General features: G+C 34.4%; 1 protein-coding gene across 4 annotated transcripts in view; it reads left to right on the forward strand.

The window, feature by feature from the left end:
- The window catches only part of LOC121424812 (gamma-adducin-like), a 106,167-nt gene extending 91,387 nt beyond the window's left edge, over positions 1–14,780 (forward strand). For 3 of the 4 annotated variants that reach the window (XM_041620606.1, XM_041620605.1, XM_041620607.1), the window contains 6 exons: positions 72–182; positions 1,199–1,285; positions 3,231–3,290; positions 7,300–7,471; positions 7,865–7,990; positions 8,948–14,780. In XM_041620606.1, coding sequence (XP_041476540.1) covers positions 72–182; positions 1,199–1,285; positions 3,231–3,290; positions 7,300–7,471; positions 7,865–7,990; positions 8,948–9,174 — 783 coding nt within the window. In that variant the 3' untranslated portion in view covers positions 9,175–14,780. The remainder of the gene's footprint in view (positions 1–71; positions 183–1,198; positions 1,286–3,230; positions 3,291–7,299; positions 7,472–7,864; positions 7,991–8,947) is intronic. The other variant, XM_041620608.1, reaches the window with a different exon arrangement.
- The last annotated feature ends 3,192 nt before the right edge of the window (positions 14,781–17,972 follow it).

Consider the following 17,972-nt stretch of genomic DNA (forward strand, 5'->3'; position numbering starts at 1 on the left):
AGTATTCTTTATCAAGTGCTATGAAGATTGTTTTGATTCACGCATCTCTGATTCTTTTGTGTACTTCCCAGTGGGTGAGTGAAGCAGACAAGACATCTGGGCAACCTACCAAGATCCAAGATCCACAACAGTTTGCTAAACAGAGTGATAACCCTAGGGAATTCAAGACAAAAGCAAAGAAGGTAAATATCAAGCAAACATGGTCATGACTACGTTGATGCTCTACCCAGCCGATCTGGGCCCCACAACACAAAACCTAGCAATCATCCTAGAACATTTTTTTTCTAAGATTGATTGCATTGACTGCAATGTACAATTAATCGTGAAAATCAAGCGTGCAATTAATCGCTAACCTGTGTGTTACAGGACCCTGATAGTAAGAACGGGGTCTCAGATTGATAATTAAGAATTCCAGCTCTAATCTACTGATTAATGCCTTGCATAAGGATTTCTTATTTGGAATCAACACTATGCTATCTAACGAATGTCTGTAATATCATCACGTTGGTACTCCATAGTGGCTGGTTAGTGGATGCAGTTACTTTTGCAGTGCGTAACTTCTACTCTGCTGGAAGTTTGCTGCTCCCAGCTGCTGTGTTCAGTTACAACACTGGCAAATTTGTAAACAATTTTGTGTGCATCCTGCTGAGTACCCAATATATACCAAGGACAAGAGTAGCAACAAAGTTCCTTTGGCGAAGGACAGAAGTGAAAGGATCTTCATGGGTTGACTTGAACAGGTGCCATTAAGTGTGGAAGTCAACCAGACACTGTACTATACCATTGCAATTCTCTGCACCTTTAGAAGAGATTATTCTTTGCCCTGTTTCATGAAAGTTTTAATCAGTGACAACTTAAAACCTGATATAAGCTACTGAAATCTTGCATTTTCATTGGCCAAGGAACAATCTTTGAAACTCAGTCATCAATGCAGGTTTGCTTGAAGTTTTCAAAATACTGGTGGAAAGCCACCTTGAAAGCAACCCTTACACCCCATAACATGAGCTTTCTTCTTTGTGAGAAGCAGCAGACAATTTAAAAGTTTACGCAAGAAAGAAAATCAGCAGGAGAGCAAATGCTTACCCTAGCTTCGATCATATACGTAGTGACAATTTCGCACAACATATCCCTGTCTTGTATGAAGCATTTGCTGTCTCCATCCTAGAGTAAAACCCATACATGTTTCTCTGTGTCTCAGGTGACAGCTGAACACTTCAAAGACAACAAGAACCCAGGTCCCACATCACAGGTCCTAGCTGGCATTGATGACGGCCGTAAAGTACAGGTAAATATACATCCTACATAGGATCTAATAAAGGAATATTTGTATCCACCCGGGGATGTAACAATGGTGTACTATTTAAAAGTAATAACATCCTGATGCTTATAAAGAACTAGATTTGTCTTACAACAGTTCCTCAATTGAGCAATCCACTTGGGCCGTTCCATAAAAAAATTGGAATCTCACAGAGGCTCAAACCCATCTTACAAAGAGTTGCAAATGAACCAATCAGTCTCAGCTATGGAAAACGGGTTTCTCCACCATCTAGTGATTTGTTTGACCAATTGGTATGCTCATTGTTGGTAACAAAAAAGACAATGCATTTCTCTTTGACAAAGAATTATGACATCAATGGCTTACCATGGATGAGATTGATTATACCAATTTTAACTCTTTGTAAGACCTGGCCCTTGAAGTATAAATATTATTGAGAACAAATGATCTTTTTGCTCAAAATTGATATGGTGAGTATTTTAATTTACTAATGTGTAATAAAGTTATTACCTAGAGTATGTAAATTTCACTTCAAATATCAGGGATTATTAGTGTGCACTGCATGATTTTGAAGTTAATTGTTTAGAAATTAATACAGTGAATACATTTACCATAATTTTTTTTACAAGCATGTGGTATTTTCATTCTAAAAAAATGATTTAAAATATTTGCTATTGACAACAATAATGATTTTGCAATACATTTCCCACTTGATTTGTGAATGATTAAAGTATTAATTTTGTTTATTCATCGTCATCTTATTTTTATTTTCTTGATTTAAGAGTGATTGTGGTCCTAATGTAATACACAGTAATTTACGATGTAAAGAATGCAACTAACTGGCAGTATCCAACAAAGAAAAAAAAACTGAATTATGAAGATACCTTATCTATCCCAAATGAAAACCCAAACCATTAACCCTATGAAACATTTTCTATATTTTTTTTTCTTCAAATTGTTGATTGCAGCCATGATAAAGAAAAATGAGTATCAACACATCTTTCCTTTCATAATAATGAATAAAAAATTTGATCCTTATTTCGATATAAAAAAATATCACAAGCAATCAAAGATAGTATGAACAGCATGTGATTGATGTGTAGTCAAAGAGGCAAAATAGTGAGACTTGTAGAGCTAGAAAGAATTTATCATCAAGTATTCGGTTTTCCATTGTACGTCATTGCTGTACAGCATTGATTGCTGTAGATGAACAAGAATGAGTGGACCAAATATGATCCTGCTGCACAGTTTTACAAGGAAACATGGAATATCACTATTATTTTAATCCAAATATTTGGCTGAATCTTTCAGTCTTCCCCACCCAGCAATGCATTTCAACTTTCACTTGATGTATGTTAAATATTTTCCCTTTTCTTTAATGATTTCGAAAATGAAAATTGGTTAGATTATTTTTAAGTTATTTTGAGAAAAGCCTGAGATGTACCCCCAATATATACCAATTTATTAAACTGTTACAGATACAATAATATTTCATTAGAAGTTTGGCATTGGTATTACTAAATAATGCACATTTATTGGCGACATTTATGCCAATTTAACAAGGAACGTTCATAGACTATATGCTTCTAATACAAAAATCATACCTTAACAGATGCATTTTCCTAGATTTAAACAACATGTACCTAAATGTAGTAGAATTCTGCTGCAGAATGTAACTCCATACCATTTTAACTCTCATCAACACCTATCTAATAATACGGTGGAATGAAATATAGACCTTTAATTTTTTAATCAATTTGGTAAATAGGTAGGAATGGTAGTATTATATCGGAGCCAGTAGTGAAGTGAGTCTTGTTCTCACATTCATGCATGGCATCATAACTTGTTTGTTCTCCTCCTCCACCTCCTCATTCATTCACTCCATCACTCTCCTATCCCCCCTTTGTCTATACATCATCATGGCAACGGTTTGACCATCATCACCGTCTATTAGATCGTGGCAAACGACGCCCAGTTGACTAATTCCCAAGAGAAGTTGCTCTACGAAACACAGGTACATCACCTTCGACCAACTACTACCACCACCACCACTCCACCATCATCTTCATCATCATAATTCTCATTTGATGATGTTATTGAAATTATGTATTTACCCCCATCTGCATTAATTGTGCTTGCTCCATCATATATTTACCCAATAACATTTTGTCATTTGTTCTTTGCATTCAGGTCATCCGTTTTCGTAATAACCTTTTTGTATTAACCTTTCGTGTAGTGTTCGAGTGACACGCAATTTCATCACCTTCATCAGATATGCACTAAATATTTCTGTGGAAATTTACCACCCAGTGGTTGATGAAATTTAATGATGAAAATCATTCTAGAATGGTTGAGGGTTCAGTTAGATTCATGAATATTTTCAGGCAAAAGTGCAGTATCAACTGTTTGATTTATTTAATTAAAACAAAACACCCTTCAAAAGCATTCATTGTTATTCAGAGTTGCACTTATATTTCAGTTGTGTGCGGTATATATATATATATATATATATATATATATATATATATATATATATATAAAACGCATCACCGCATTGGCCAGATCATGTGCATGGGACGCACACTACCGCTTATCCATCAATCAGAATTCAAATTAAACATGACTCTATGTCACATTTTAACTTCTTTTGAAACACCCCAGATTTAAGCAGAATTGAAACCATGTTGAGACATTAGTTCTAAGATAGGTTCCCCCAATAATTTGGAAAAGAAGTAAATAGCTATGTGTCATAATGAGGGGGGGGGGGGGGTGGGGGTGTGCACTAACTTATTGAAACATGAAATAATAAAGAAATGAAGATATTTTACTTGTCAGGTGTAGATCATTGGTGGAGGGCTCATTCATCATCAAATAACAATTGATTAAAATAAAATATATATGAAATACAAAGTAAATAAAATTGACGAAAGCATGCTTGCATTTCATATTATTATCATCCGTCTTTTTGTATTGTGCAGTAAGCCTGTCTGAAATAGAAATTACAATTTGGATATCCAAGGTCATTAGCAGAGTGGGGAAAGTGACCTTCATTCATTATTAAAGGGTTGGACATGTACGGGTGTTTTCTGTAGTGATTTAATGAATGTTGTACAAGGTTGTTTGTTTGTACATATGTTTGTAGGTGTGTGTGTGTCTTGTGTGTTTGGATCTACCTTGGGCATACAGCTTTTTACCCGGAGTGCTTCTGCCATGGCATCATCTATGTAGACAAATGCTAGTTTGAATGATTGTGTGTCTGTAAGGTGCAGTTTGATTTATTTATTTCAAATAAAATGTGTTTCCCCAACAAAATCTGGAATGATTGTTACTGCCGACAATAGAAGATGTGATTGGACCGTGGACGAGTAAAGTGCATCTGATGTTTTAAAAGGCTTGCAAAGTATGAGGATGACTACAGTTGCGACGCTAATGGAATGTTATATGTTATGTTTAGATAGATTCCTGCTTGTGGTGCATTGGAATGAAGTATTTGATGTATCTTCCTGTCTGTATCATCACCTCGAAGTGTGAACACCCATTCATTGGCTCTGGGATGACTTACCCCTTCACTCTTTGGGGCATTGTCATAAGATAATAAATCAAGCCTCTGTGACATGCGACCCCCATTTTTTACCCCTTTTTCACTTCACCTCATGAACTGCCCAAGCTATGAAAATTTAAGAGCATTACATGCAAACTTTATCCTGTTAAACAGAGCCAGATCATTTCAGGAAGGGGGTCTGATGTGCAAATTTCATGGACTAACCAGTATCTTTTTGTGTGTTCAGATGCTACTGTATGCATTTCCACTGTCAGCACACGCCAGTATATTTTTGTAATGTGTACTCTCATTGCAAATGGAGTATTTATATTCTTTCTTGATCGTGAAAACACAGTGATATGCATCATATCCTTATAGAGTAACCAAACCAGATTTAACAAACGCCTGTTTATAAAGAAAGACCATCATTTTTGTTCCCATGAGAGTTGGTTCTTTTGTATTGAAGAAGACGACTCAACTTACAGACAATCGTTTTGTCAACCAACGTTTATGTGCAGATCATGCCGATTTGCTGCGGCTGTCATCAATGGTTTAAGAATGAGCTGTAATAGATTGATAGGCCTAGAATGTGCATTAATGCATGATGAACAAATGAATGAGCATGCATTACAGATTTCACCTAGATCATCCCATTGTAAATTGCATGATATAGGTACTGCATCCCGACTGGCAGAAGAAAAAATCAAATACCCGTAACTGTCAGAAGTACTTTTTTTATTACTGTGGGCAAAATCTTGTTTTTTAGAGTCACTTCCAATTCATCATATATACATTTTTGAAGAAAAAAAATAATATTTAGAAAATAATCCGTATTCAAACATCTTTTAATTGATACATCGTTTAGTTTTTACAGTGAAAATGTACCCCTCCCCTCTCCATTTTGCAACGGTTCACCTTATTTTTATTTTGCCTCATGATACCACATATTTCAAAATATTCAATTGATATCACATAAATTATCTAATTCATGCAATTTCATGTTTTCATATTGTTTACTAGTTTTCTTACTATTATTGGTGGAAGGCTATTTGTCATTTATAACATCTTAATTTATAGTAAAAGCATTCCTCGTAAAAATTATGATTCCTCATATTGCTATTCAATTTTTATGTATTAACCCGTCATACTAAGCTTACAATTAATATATTAACCCATTCAATCAATTCACAGATCATGCTACAACTATAATCATGATAATGAAAAGATTATATTTTAATAGAGGGAGCATGGAATGTGGATTGCAAGGTCGATGAAAATTAGATACATCGTCTAAAGATATTAGTTTATGATATGAGTTATTAAATATGTGTTCACAAGATTGAATTTCACTATAACAAAAATTATATATATATTTTTAAAGATTTATGAAACCACATTATTATCAAAGCATTTTAATTCAATTATGAAATGGTATGCTTCATAAATTGCAAGTATAATAATGAAGAAGTATAAGTCAATTAAAGATATATTAAATTCTAACCTTATCCCCATTTGCATTCAAACAGTAATTATATTTAATTAAAAGTATATGCTTGACTGCAGGCAATTTGTTGATACCATCTGCTGTATTTATACACTGCCAATACGAAAAAACTAATTATTGATTTCCAGATGAAATAATTTCTTGGAGAGTTTTGCATCAGTGCCGCCTAACATTTCCTCTGCGTGTGTTTGACAACAATGTTTGACAACCTCCAGCTTGTTTGCCTGTTTGCTTGTTGCATGCTATTACATTTCAATTCAACTATTTCCTAACCTGTTAATCGTTCATGAATTTTATCACTAACAAGTTTGACTGTATAATGTGTTTATCAGAAAAGGTACCTCGGTAGGAATTCAATAAATTACAAATGTCAAATTTATGTTCGTTTGCTAAATATCTTGGAATTAAAATTTCAAAGCTTCAACTGTAGGGGGTTGGGGCTACTGCCAGTTTTCTTTGGCATCTTTTTTGCTCACCACTTTCCACTTTCCCCAAAAAAAGCATTGACCAAAAATTGATCATAAACCTGATATACTTACAAAGATACAACTAGCTTGACAGCTGGTAAAAAAATAATCATCATAATAAAATTTTAAGATCTTAAAAGTCCCTGGAGAATTTCATCATGTTATAAGGAGGATGTTTAAAAAATTTTGGATAATAAGTGTTTTTTGACACAACTGTCATGATTTGCTATTATTTATTAACCTATAGGTTTTGATTTCTTAAATCACTGATTATTAAATATTGTTTGCCAAATCAGTCATGAAATACCTAACCTTATCAGGATGGAGAGAATAGGTAGTATTGATGTCTGTTTTGACCTTTGACATTCAAGAAACGGTCACATTTTCAATCAGGTTCAATGGGATTCATAGGACTGATCTTTTGCATTGATGGATAGTCAGTCGGTCTTTTTCTTGGTTGGCATTTGCGGACTACATCATTTATTTCTGCTTCTCTTTAAACCTTCCCCAGGGCCAGAATATACAGCCTGGTCAGTTCTCTGTGGGGTCAAAGGGCATTGTCCAGCGTGACCATCAGAACGATGCCTTGGTCTATACCGTCTACTCGCCCAATCCATTCTGTAGCATGACAGAGAAAGACATCCTGGAGTACAAGAGAGAAATCGCTGAGAAAACAGGCCAGGGTAAGACTGAAATGAATAGGCCTGGTGGGTGTTTCATGAAGCTGTTCGTAATATAAGAACGACTGGTGATCCTTTCTTTTGGTAAATGGTATATACCATAAGCGATGGTTTAGCGCGTAAGAAAGGATCACCAGTTGTTCTTAAAGTCGCTCTAAACTTGCGAACAGCTTTATGAAACGGCCTCCGGTTCGCATTGCATTGTGTACATGACCAGTAAAAGGTCATTGGAGATAGACCATCTTTCAAATTCACTGACATGAGCAAAAGTGATGTGATGATTATTTATATATTGCTTTTAAAATATTCTTTTTATCATATCCAGACCAACAAAGTGTTTATAATCATGGTATTTTAATTTATCTGACACCCACACTATTTCACTGTTTTGTATAGATGTACAAGAGATTGAATTAATCTTCCAAGCTCCTGAAGAAGAGGATAATAAGCTTGTAGATGCTCAGGGTGACACCAAGACAGTCACAACTACCAAGATATCTACAACAGTTACAGTAGCAGGAGGTAAGTAGCAGAAAGACATTCTTTTATACCAGTTAACTCTAATGGGGCCATTATTAGCCCTTTTCTCTTGAAATATCCAGCAAATACATATTGCTTGGTTTTCGGATCCTGTTATAAAACTCAAACCTATGCCTTGTTTGATCACTTTGGCCCGAATTCACAAAGGTGGTTTAGAAAACCATGGGTCGATCCCATTGTTTATGCAGATTTCCTGTATAGATTATGCTTGATTTGACATGTATATTAAAAAATGTACAATGCTGATGCAAGCTTTTGTCCAGAGTGCGCCAAATTGATGCGTGTTGCCATGGTTTAGTACATGTACACTATTTTATTCATGAGTCTATTGTGTTGGATTAATGAGCCCACTCTTAAAAGCAGTGGTCCCATGAATAAAATGGCAACAGGCGTCAATCTGTGACAAAAGCACGCATTAGCATTGGACATTTTTTTGATATACGCAGTAAATTAGGTGCAATGCATACAGGAAATCTGCATAAACCATGGGTTCATCCGATGTTTTTCAAAACCACCTTTGTGAATTTGGGCCGTTGTGTCAGGATGCAGTGTACAAATAATACACATTAAATCAATTAGGGCAATATTAAGAATTACCCACCTAGGTGGGTGATTCATGAGGCTGTTCGTAAGTTAAGAGTGACTTTAAGAACGACTAGTGATCCTTTCTTGTGGTAAATGATATTCACCAAAATGTTCATTGGTGATTATTCAGCGCATAAGAAAGGTTCACCGGTCATTCTTAAGTTACGAACAGCTTTATGAAACGGCCCCCAGGTTACTTTTGGAACAGTTCTATACATATATGAGGTGAAAGCTGAGAATGTAGGGGACTGTTTCAAAGGTACGGCTTGCCATTCCTGAAGCTATCCTACCTTTATGTAAAACATTGCTTGTGAAATGCAATGTTAAAACTTTTTCTTGTGTTAAATTTCACAGAGGGGGACACTGCCACAGTAGTCAAGACAAGAGTATCGGAGAAAACGACCATCAACGGTAGGGACGAGAACGAGGACGATGATAGGGAGCCCTCGCCTGGTGTAGACAGCACAGGATCATCACCGACAAAGGACCCTATGTCACCCTCCAAGAAATCAAAATCAAAGAAATTCCGTACTCCATCGTTCTTGAAAAAGAAAGAGAAGAAGGAGAAGAAAGGAGAATAGTGCCCTCTTTGGTTGAGTCATGCAATGCAGATGAGATTGGTTATGTGTTGTTTGAAGGGAAAACAAATAATCATCAAATACAAAGATATCTGTCTGAGTAATTTGTGAGTAAAACCATATGATGGCGTTGAACTTTGACATACCATGGAATATATGTAAATTGATGAGTCGGTGATGAAAAGGAATCAAGGTTTGTCATGTGTATGATATCTATATAGTGTATGCAACGACTCAAAATGACAAAGGTCTCTTGTCTCTTAAGAACGATGATCTACGCTATGTACCTAATTAAAAAAAAATAGTCAATAGAAATTAAATCCTTTGCATTTTCTTAGCCATTCTAGAGTTGATGAATATAAAATGAGGTTATAATGTAGGGAATACTCAATTATCTTTTTTTTATTTCCTCAATGAAAAAGTACTGATCTTGTTGTAATGATTGTGTGATGATCAGGTTCTCCTAGAGGATGTAAAGCCTGGTTCTTGTTTGGAAATTTTTCATGTTCTTATATCTGTAGAGTAAGAATTCTTATTGCCTTGACTCTTCTTTTCCTACATGTGAGACACCTCTTGAAAATTTTGTTTGTAATCCATGGAAAATATTTGAAATTGGCATTTATTTTCTGTTTATGCTGCATTGAATCAAAGCATCAGTGATGTAGAAAAAAATAATGCATTGATTGTTTCAGATGGGAATGACTCTTAGAAAAAATGTATGATCAGATGTTCTGAAATAAAAATTTCTTATTTTCCATGGATTTTCTCTTGCTTGAAATTGCCCGAAGGTACACAATAATTCATTAGGTGAGCACGTTTCAATGGTATAATAATCATGTTTATTGCCAAAAGTACTTGTAAGTAGTTTTTTTTTTCTTGCTATATATACTGATTATAATGCTAAATGACTTATTCTTATGTAGTATATGAAATATGTGTATTGTGTATAAAAGTAAAATTAAAGAAAGCATGCGTGATAGAATTATAGTGGTTTAGAGTTATTTGTAATCATCAATTTTCCATCAAAACACCCATGGTTTCAAGAGGGAAGATCGTAGCATGCTAGATGAAACGTGTAAATTACAGCACTGTGCACAGACAACAGTGAACTTATGATTGATTTACAAAAAAAGCACTGTGTATAATATTGTAAAATCAATGCCATTGCGAATTGTTATTTAAAGCGAAAATGAAGTCTTTTTGTAAGTAGTTTCATGAGAACGGCAGTGTCGTTGGGACAAGCGAGTTCATTGTGTAAAAAATTCTTCTTCTGTCGTTCTAATGATTTCTATGATTCAAGTAAACGGTGTATTCATGTGTATTCATATTCAAAACATGTGGGTGAACAGATATGTTCTTAACTGCGTGGTTAACTGAAAATTCAATTTTTTTTTATATTTGCTGAAATGTTGAAGTGTAGTTATATGTAGTGTATAGAGAGAGTGGACAAAAATCTGTGATTTTTTATCACAGTCACGGTGAATGTTATGTTAAAAAATTAGGTATGAAAAGAATCATTCCCTTTTCATTATGGGACTTACATGGTGTTCAACATTTGATGTCTTAAATGTGTCAAAGTCATGATTGGGAAAAACCTTCAACTGGTTCAAGAGACCCTTGGAAGTTGGTTTGTAAATTGTAAAAACAGGACTTGAATATAAAGGCATGGGACTAGCATTTCCCAAACTGGATAGGTTTGTGTGTGGCGTGCAATAGGCCCAGTCAAAGAGCTTAGAAACGATTGTACAAAGTAAATCAAGTCGTTAGATTTCTTTTTGGGGGGTATAGGTTGCTGTGGGCGTTGGTGATGGATACCGCATAAAATGACCCTTTTTTGTTGATCGTATCTGTACATGAGTTACTGTGCAACAGTTTTCTGTAAATATGAGCTGCGTCAAGAACAATAAGGAAAATAATCTTTTGAAAGTTTGTCAAACGCATGTTTTTGTCATCTCTGGGGTTTTTTCCTGTCTTTTCATTTACCCATTGGTCATTTTTTTTGTTATGTTGTCAATCTTCCTATTCCATCTTCACATTAGAAGAGCAGGTGGGTGTTTCACAAAGATTTGAGTATGACTTACGTCGCACTTAAATACCGACGCATACATGATATGCAGTGCACAATCTTACTGATGAATACGCAGTAGTGCGCTTCCTCTTGGCATGATCTGACCAATGCGGTCATGCCTTTCATACCGCACGCAACTAGGCATTTAAGTACGACTCTAAGTCATACTTAAAATCTTTGTGAAACCCCCCCTGATTGAATAGAGAGCATGGGCAGTTCAGACAACTGTTGAGCAAGATATGGATCGAGATCTGGGGACTGTTTCATGAAAGGTTTCAGCACTGACAATTTGTCATTATCAAACGGTTACCAGTCAAGATACGTTTGTTTCTCAGCCAATCAAAACCCAAGGAAAGCTGTCAGATCTGACAACTTGTCAGAAAATAAATTTGGATGAAACGCCTCCCAGATTTTTGACATGTATACAGTTACAAACGATAGAAATGACGTCATTTCATCAACGAGCATGAGCTGTAAGATTTTCTAAATGATTTTAGTGGATGTCAGGTTTATGAAACCAGACCTAGGTTAACACTCGAGTCATGTGATCGTGTGTAACTGATAAATACATGGTGATATGTCAGGCTGAGATAGGGCAAGTGTGTAGGCTGCGATGCATGTGTGCCTTGGTAGTACTAGATGTACATCTGAATAAAGTTGCACTAAACCGACCTCACTTGACATTAAAATGTACATGTAGATATATTTGCTAGTGAACGTGTTAAAGTATTTCGGACCATTGCATATAGCACTGTGTGGTACTTTTTTATTTTCATGTGATCATACCTCAGCAATGCTATCATACAGACTCTAAGGCAACTGAAACTTGACTTTTTCGTTCTGTGTCAGGTCTGGGTTTTGGTGTTTGTGAGAGGTTTATGATTATGATTTAATGAAAGTGTTTCTTCAAGATCAGTTGGTTTAGTGCAATTTTTAAGAGCAAGCAGAGTCAATATAGAGGTATGGAATGAAGGTTAGAGTGAATGAGCGACGATCATGTGATCATCACATGGTCTACGTGCCTATATCACATGCACAGCATGTTGTCGTCATGTGGTGTCCATGCAAACCAGATACTAGGTACCAAAAAGAAGAAATAAAGTTGGTCTACTTTTCAATCTTATCTTGGACGGATGATTGAAACAGTTTGGGAGAATTTGAAAATTTGAAGAAAAAAAAAAGGAAAAAGAAAAGAAAAATTATATTTTTTATTTCTCTGACTATAGATGTGAAAGACATGTAAAGAAGCCTTGTTTTATTGAAATGCTAATTTTGTGAAGGATCTAATTCTCAAGATTTGTAGTGTTAAGCATAGACTGTAGAAAACAAAGTTTAGAAAGTAGCATGCATAAACTGCCAGCCATTTTAAGAGATGAAGAAATTGTAGAGGTGAAACGCTTATGATATTCTTGTATTTGATTCAATTAACAAAGAGAAATTGGCAAACTGGGAAATGACTGTGTGGTTCCTTTTTGTCTGTCACTGTGATTTGTATTTAAATAGGAAATCATATGCATTGTTGATGTTGCTAAGATAACTAAGTGTACTGTAATTATTACGTATTCAGTGGATTTGAATTTTAAACAATTACTATTCATATTTAAAGAAATACCGTGTTCTAAGAATCTACGTAAAGGATCGTATCAAATTTAAATGTACCTTATAGTACTTGTATATTTTTCTTTTCTCCTATGGTGCGATGGCTATTGTATTCCTATTATCTTTTTTAATGATAAAGTAGTCCATCCTCCCCCTTCTGATTTAAAAGTAGAGGCTCTTTTCGTATTTGTATACACATTTAATATAGATTAGTATGCTTATACATATGTTCCGAAATCTATCTTTAGGCATTACGCAATCAAACTATACGTAGCTGCATTTATGTATGTAGAAGCACCTTTAACTTTATCACACAATGAAACACAATGCATCATTGCACTTATTTTAGTTTCCTAATTTTAGGTAGATTTTCAGTAGGCATGAAGAGGGGGTGGGGGGGATGTGGGTGAAGATAAATCTGCATTTTTTATACTTGTTTTAAAGTGATCATTTGGAGAGGACATGTTCAAGTCTCGAAATCGGCTTCAATTTTTTATAATCTTCAAAGCACTTTTTGTGGTCATGTCACGATTTTTCTCTTTTACCTTGTATAAACATTGATTTGATAATTTTTCATTCATCGATGTAGTCATGGTAACAAATAAGATTAAGATATTGGACAGTCATGTATTCGTGTTGTCTTCATTGTTGCCAATTTGATAGGATACAAGATAGATATTCAAATGCTGTATATTTCAAATATCATTCTTTTGTTTCTTGGAATGAGGCCAATTTTTTTTTTGTTAATTTTACTTTGCTTCCTCTGTAGTGGAATTTTGTAAACTATTTTGTAGAATGTATTCATTTACGGCATTAAAATGCCCAATATATTCATCACAAGGACAGTACTAGGTACAATGTCACTGTGTATTATTTTGTTTTTGTATCGTTGCGTCTTTTCATCGTTGAAGCCTTAGGAATCCATATTTCTCTTCGCTCAGCTTTTTTTTTTAATTCAACACCAATCATATTGTATTGCCTTAGTCTTGGACTAAGCCTGATTGGAAGAAATATTACCAAACATCATGATTTTATTTATGCAAAGGAAAAGTAGACTAGTTCTCCACAGCAAGAAGACTTTTAGGTTAGCTGGTTATGGAATCTATTTTTAGAGGATGAACGACATATTTCTATCATCCGATAGATGTATTCTGTCTGATAAAGCTTTTATTCACAAACCAAATGAAAGATGCACATGCAGTAAGTTGGAATGGTTATGAGGGATTGCATTGTATTACTTTTTAATTTAACATAGTGTAGCCTTTTAATTAGAAATGAACTCACCTTTTTTCTTCTGTATTCTGTAATATGTACATGTATGTTACTATCTATCACAAGAGTGTACATGTTCAATCCATGTTTTGAAAACGTGAGACCTTGTACCGAAACATGTGTCTAACGGTATGAAGAAGCGGATATGTATATGTACATTATGACTGGAAGTTTCTTCAATTCAAAATCCAGATGTAAAAATGAACATTTTTTTAAGCCAGGGCAGCGATTATTAGATTGTCAGGGTTTTTATTTTGACATTCTGCTTGTGTTTTTTTTTTTTTTTTGTATTCCCTGCTGCATATCTGGTCCTACACAGTTATGAAGTCAACCAGTCATTATCTTTGCTAGATTCCAAACCAATATTCATGCCATTAGGGGTTATAGATACCTCCCATTGTATATGTCAAGATATATTCTGTTTCCGGTACAAACAAATTCCTGAAAAGCACCATCAGTGGGAAATCACACGACTACACAAATAGTCATTTACTAATCCATGGTTGACATTTCAGCAATGAAAGAGGGAAGAAAAAAATCGCGCCAGTGCTTGTCATTTAAAGGTATTGCATTCCAATGTAATAACCAGTGGGTTTTTCTGACATTTAATAAGTACTAATCCAAATTTGATGCCTATATTAAAGAATCAATTGCTCTATTGATCTTGATGGTTATGAAATACGTTTTTATTTGATTTAATTTTTCCTAGCCTCTACTTTTTAGCGAGTGCTTGTCCTCTCTTTATACATTTCACATACACTATTTTTCCCTCTGGAATTTGCCATATAGTGAGTTATAAGTAGTAGTCTGTGAAAAAGGGGGGAATCCCCCCTGCTTATATAGTTGCAATATTGTGTCTTCGTGTGATGATGGAAAATAAAAAAAAATAATAAAAAACCAATTTCGTTCCTGAAATGTTTTGTTGAATTTTTCTTTACTTTGGTGTGATTATTAATACTTTGCATTTTGTGGTTATACCTCCTCCCCCTCCCATTTAAAAAAAATATCCTTTTTATGTATTAGGATATAGAACTATATCTACAAATATGAATTATATCAAACACATTACTAATTATATTTTGTTCTTAGCCAAAGAATGGTGAATGATACCACTTTCGAAGCATATAACAGTATATTGTACCATTACCAATGTGCTTGTACCTTGCCAAAACAAGCTTCATGAACTTTAGAAGAAAAAAATATATTCTGGACAGAATGTGATTTTGGTGGCATAAAACACTCGTAAGCAAACTTTAATACAAACAAAAACAGTTCATTACTAGAAAATTTAACCTGCATGTTAAGTGTTTTTGGGGTGTGTTTGTTAAGCAAGAATTACAGCTGGAAATAAACTTTTATAGGTTTTTGAAATTGATTATGCCATTTAAAATTCCTTTGTCATTTTTAGAAAATGGAAAATTTTGAGCTGGGGTGAATTCTGTGTCAAGATAATTGAACTAAGTAATCAAAAAAAATCTATCGATATCAATTACAAAGGTAGGAAAGTATCAATTTACTTCCTAGAACAATGATAAAATTGGCAAGATTTGAGTCTAAGAGGTTGCACCTTATATAATAATGAAGAAACAACATATTCATACAAAATATGGAGAGTATATTAAAGCCTGTCTGTCAATTTGAGGATTGCATTGAAAATAAATTGAATTTTTCATACTTGCACTACTAAAATTTCCAACTAATTTGAAAAAAAATCTGTAAAACTGCTCATTTTCCTGTTCCATTTCAACCAATTTACACCAAGGATTTATTTACAAATGCCATTGTGACTAAAATGAAAAAGCAGTACAAGATACTTTTGTAATAAATACACATTTATCTAATATTAAATGCAACATGTAAACACAGGTAGATATCTGACAGAAAACATTTTAGGACATAAAAAAGAATCAAATTAACAGAATATTTAAATATGTTAACAAAATAATTGGCTATGCAATTATGCTACTATATTGCAAAATCATTTCAGAGGACACCTTCCCTAAAATGAAATTATATTTCAAATATCAATGATATGACAAGTGTTGGAAAAATGGGGAAAATATTCTATTATCAGAGGGCTGAACAAACTTTGTATTTAAAAAAAAAAGTCAAATATTCATAACTTCCAATCACAGTGATTTCAGAAGAATATGGCCCATTGAGTTTTGTTGGTCTTTTGTTACCAAGAAAAGGCTGTTTAGTGCACTGACCTTGGAAGAATCGAAGAAAACTGTGTGTAAATTTAAATAAAATTCATAATCCTTGTCATTGAATACACTGTACACTACTTCCTGATGGTGGGGGGGGACATGACTTTGTATCAATTATGTTTTGAAAATTTCGCAAATGGCAGGTTTTAGAGTGTATTGCCGAAAAAAGGCCTGAAAAGGAACTCAGATTGAGAGAAATGTAATCAATTTTAATTTAAATCATCCTTTTGTTCTGAAGCCCATTTCATCGACATAATTTTTTTTTGGGGGGGGGGGTGGGGAAGAAGGGGAGTTTCCAATCTTGAGGTATCAGACGTATTCCTTTGTTCATTAGTGTTAGTATTGTAAGAAAATCTACCCAAATTTACTAGTACTGTAAGTCAACTTTTTTTTCTACACAATACAGCATACATATCAGCTTATCATACATTCAAACATTCATTATTTGGGACACTTTTGCAGTATCAAATGTCCTCAAATTTGAAATATTTCAATATTTTCTAAATACAAAAAAAAGGAGTGAATCATGATTCATGATAGAAATTAAAAAAAATTGAAGTACAGAGATCAACATCATATTGTATGCATTAAGAGATTAATCATCAATAACGAAAGGATAAAAGTTAATTTAAAATTTACTGATTCAATTCATCAATGGATAATGATGACTTTCAGTCAAATGTATTTGATCCCTTTCAGAAATCTTGGTTCAGGGAGAAAAAAAAATGTCTTTTCTGAATAACATTCTCATCAAAAACTTAAAATACATTGCATGAAATAATATCAAGGTGATTAATTTGAAAACAATACATCTGAGGAATGTCTTATAAGAAAGAGGACGGATAATGAACCATTTTTATTCTCTTAAGGTCAAAGATTGTCCACTTGAATGAGAAACCATGGCAAAATGTCATTTCACTAGCGGAACAACAACATATGCACTGGTGAAACTTACTCCTATTTTAATTCTCTGAGTGTAGAGGGGGTTTATTTCCAATTCGTCTAATGACATTTCGTCAAATTGCCAACTCGTCTACTACCATTTGGTCTATAATCAGTTCGTCTACTCACCACACATGGCCTTCTTTCATTTAGTCTAATGCCATTCCATCTGATAACCAGTTGGTCCAATAGCCATTTAGTCAATATACCATTTTGTCTAATTAAACTTAAGTGTTAATTATGCAAAATGAATAAAAAGAAAATGGGTATTGGTTATTAGACAAAATGGTGATTAGACGAAGTGATGATTGGACTAAATGGTTATTGGACCAAATGGTTGTCAGACGAAATGTTGAACGAAATGGCATAAGACTAAATGAAGGTAGACCATGTGGTGAGTGGACGAGTTGGCAGTGGACGAATCGGCAATTTACCGTACAGGGGTAGGGTAAAAATAAGATCTGGGGCCTGTAACATAAAGATTAGCAACTGATTGTATAATTGATTGTAGGATTGATTGCACACAATGATGAATGTAATCAATTGTCCCATGATCAGTCCGATGATCAAGAACTAAGCTCTGGGTTTTAATACTGGGGGTGTTTCACAAAGATTTAAGTATGACTTAAGTCGCACTTACATGTCGACGCGTACATGATATGCAACGCGTGATCGTATTGATAGATACGCAGTAGTGTGCGTCCTCATGA

This window comes from Lytechinus variegatus, chromosome 12 (assembly GCF_018143015.1).
Source record: "Lytechinus variegatus isolate NC3 chromosome 12, Lvar_3.0, whole genome shotgun sequence".
NCBI classification, from domain to species: Eukaryota; Metazoa; Echinodermata; class Echinoidea; order Temnopleuroida; family Toxopneustidae; genus Lytechinus; species Lytechinus variegatus.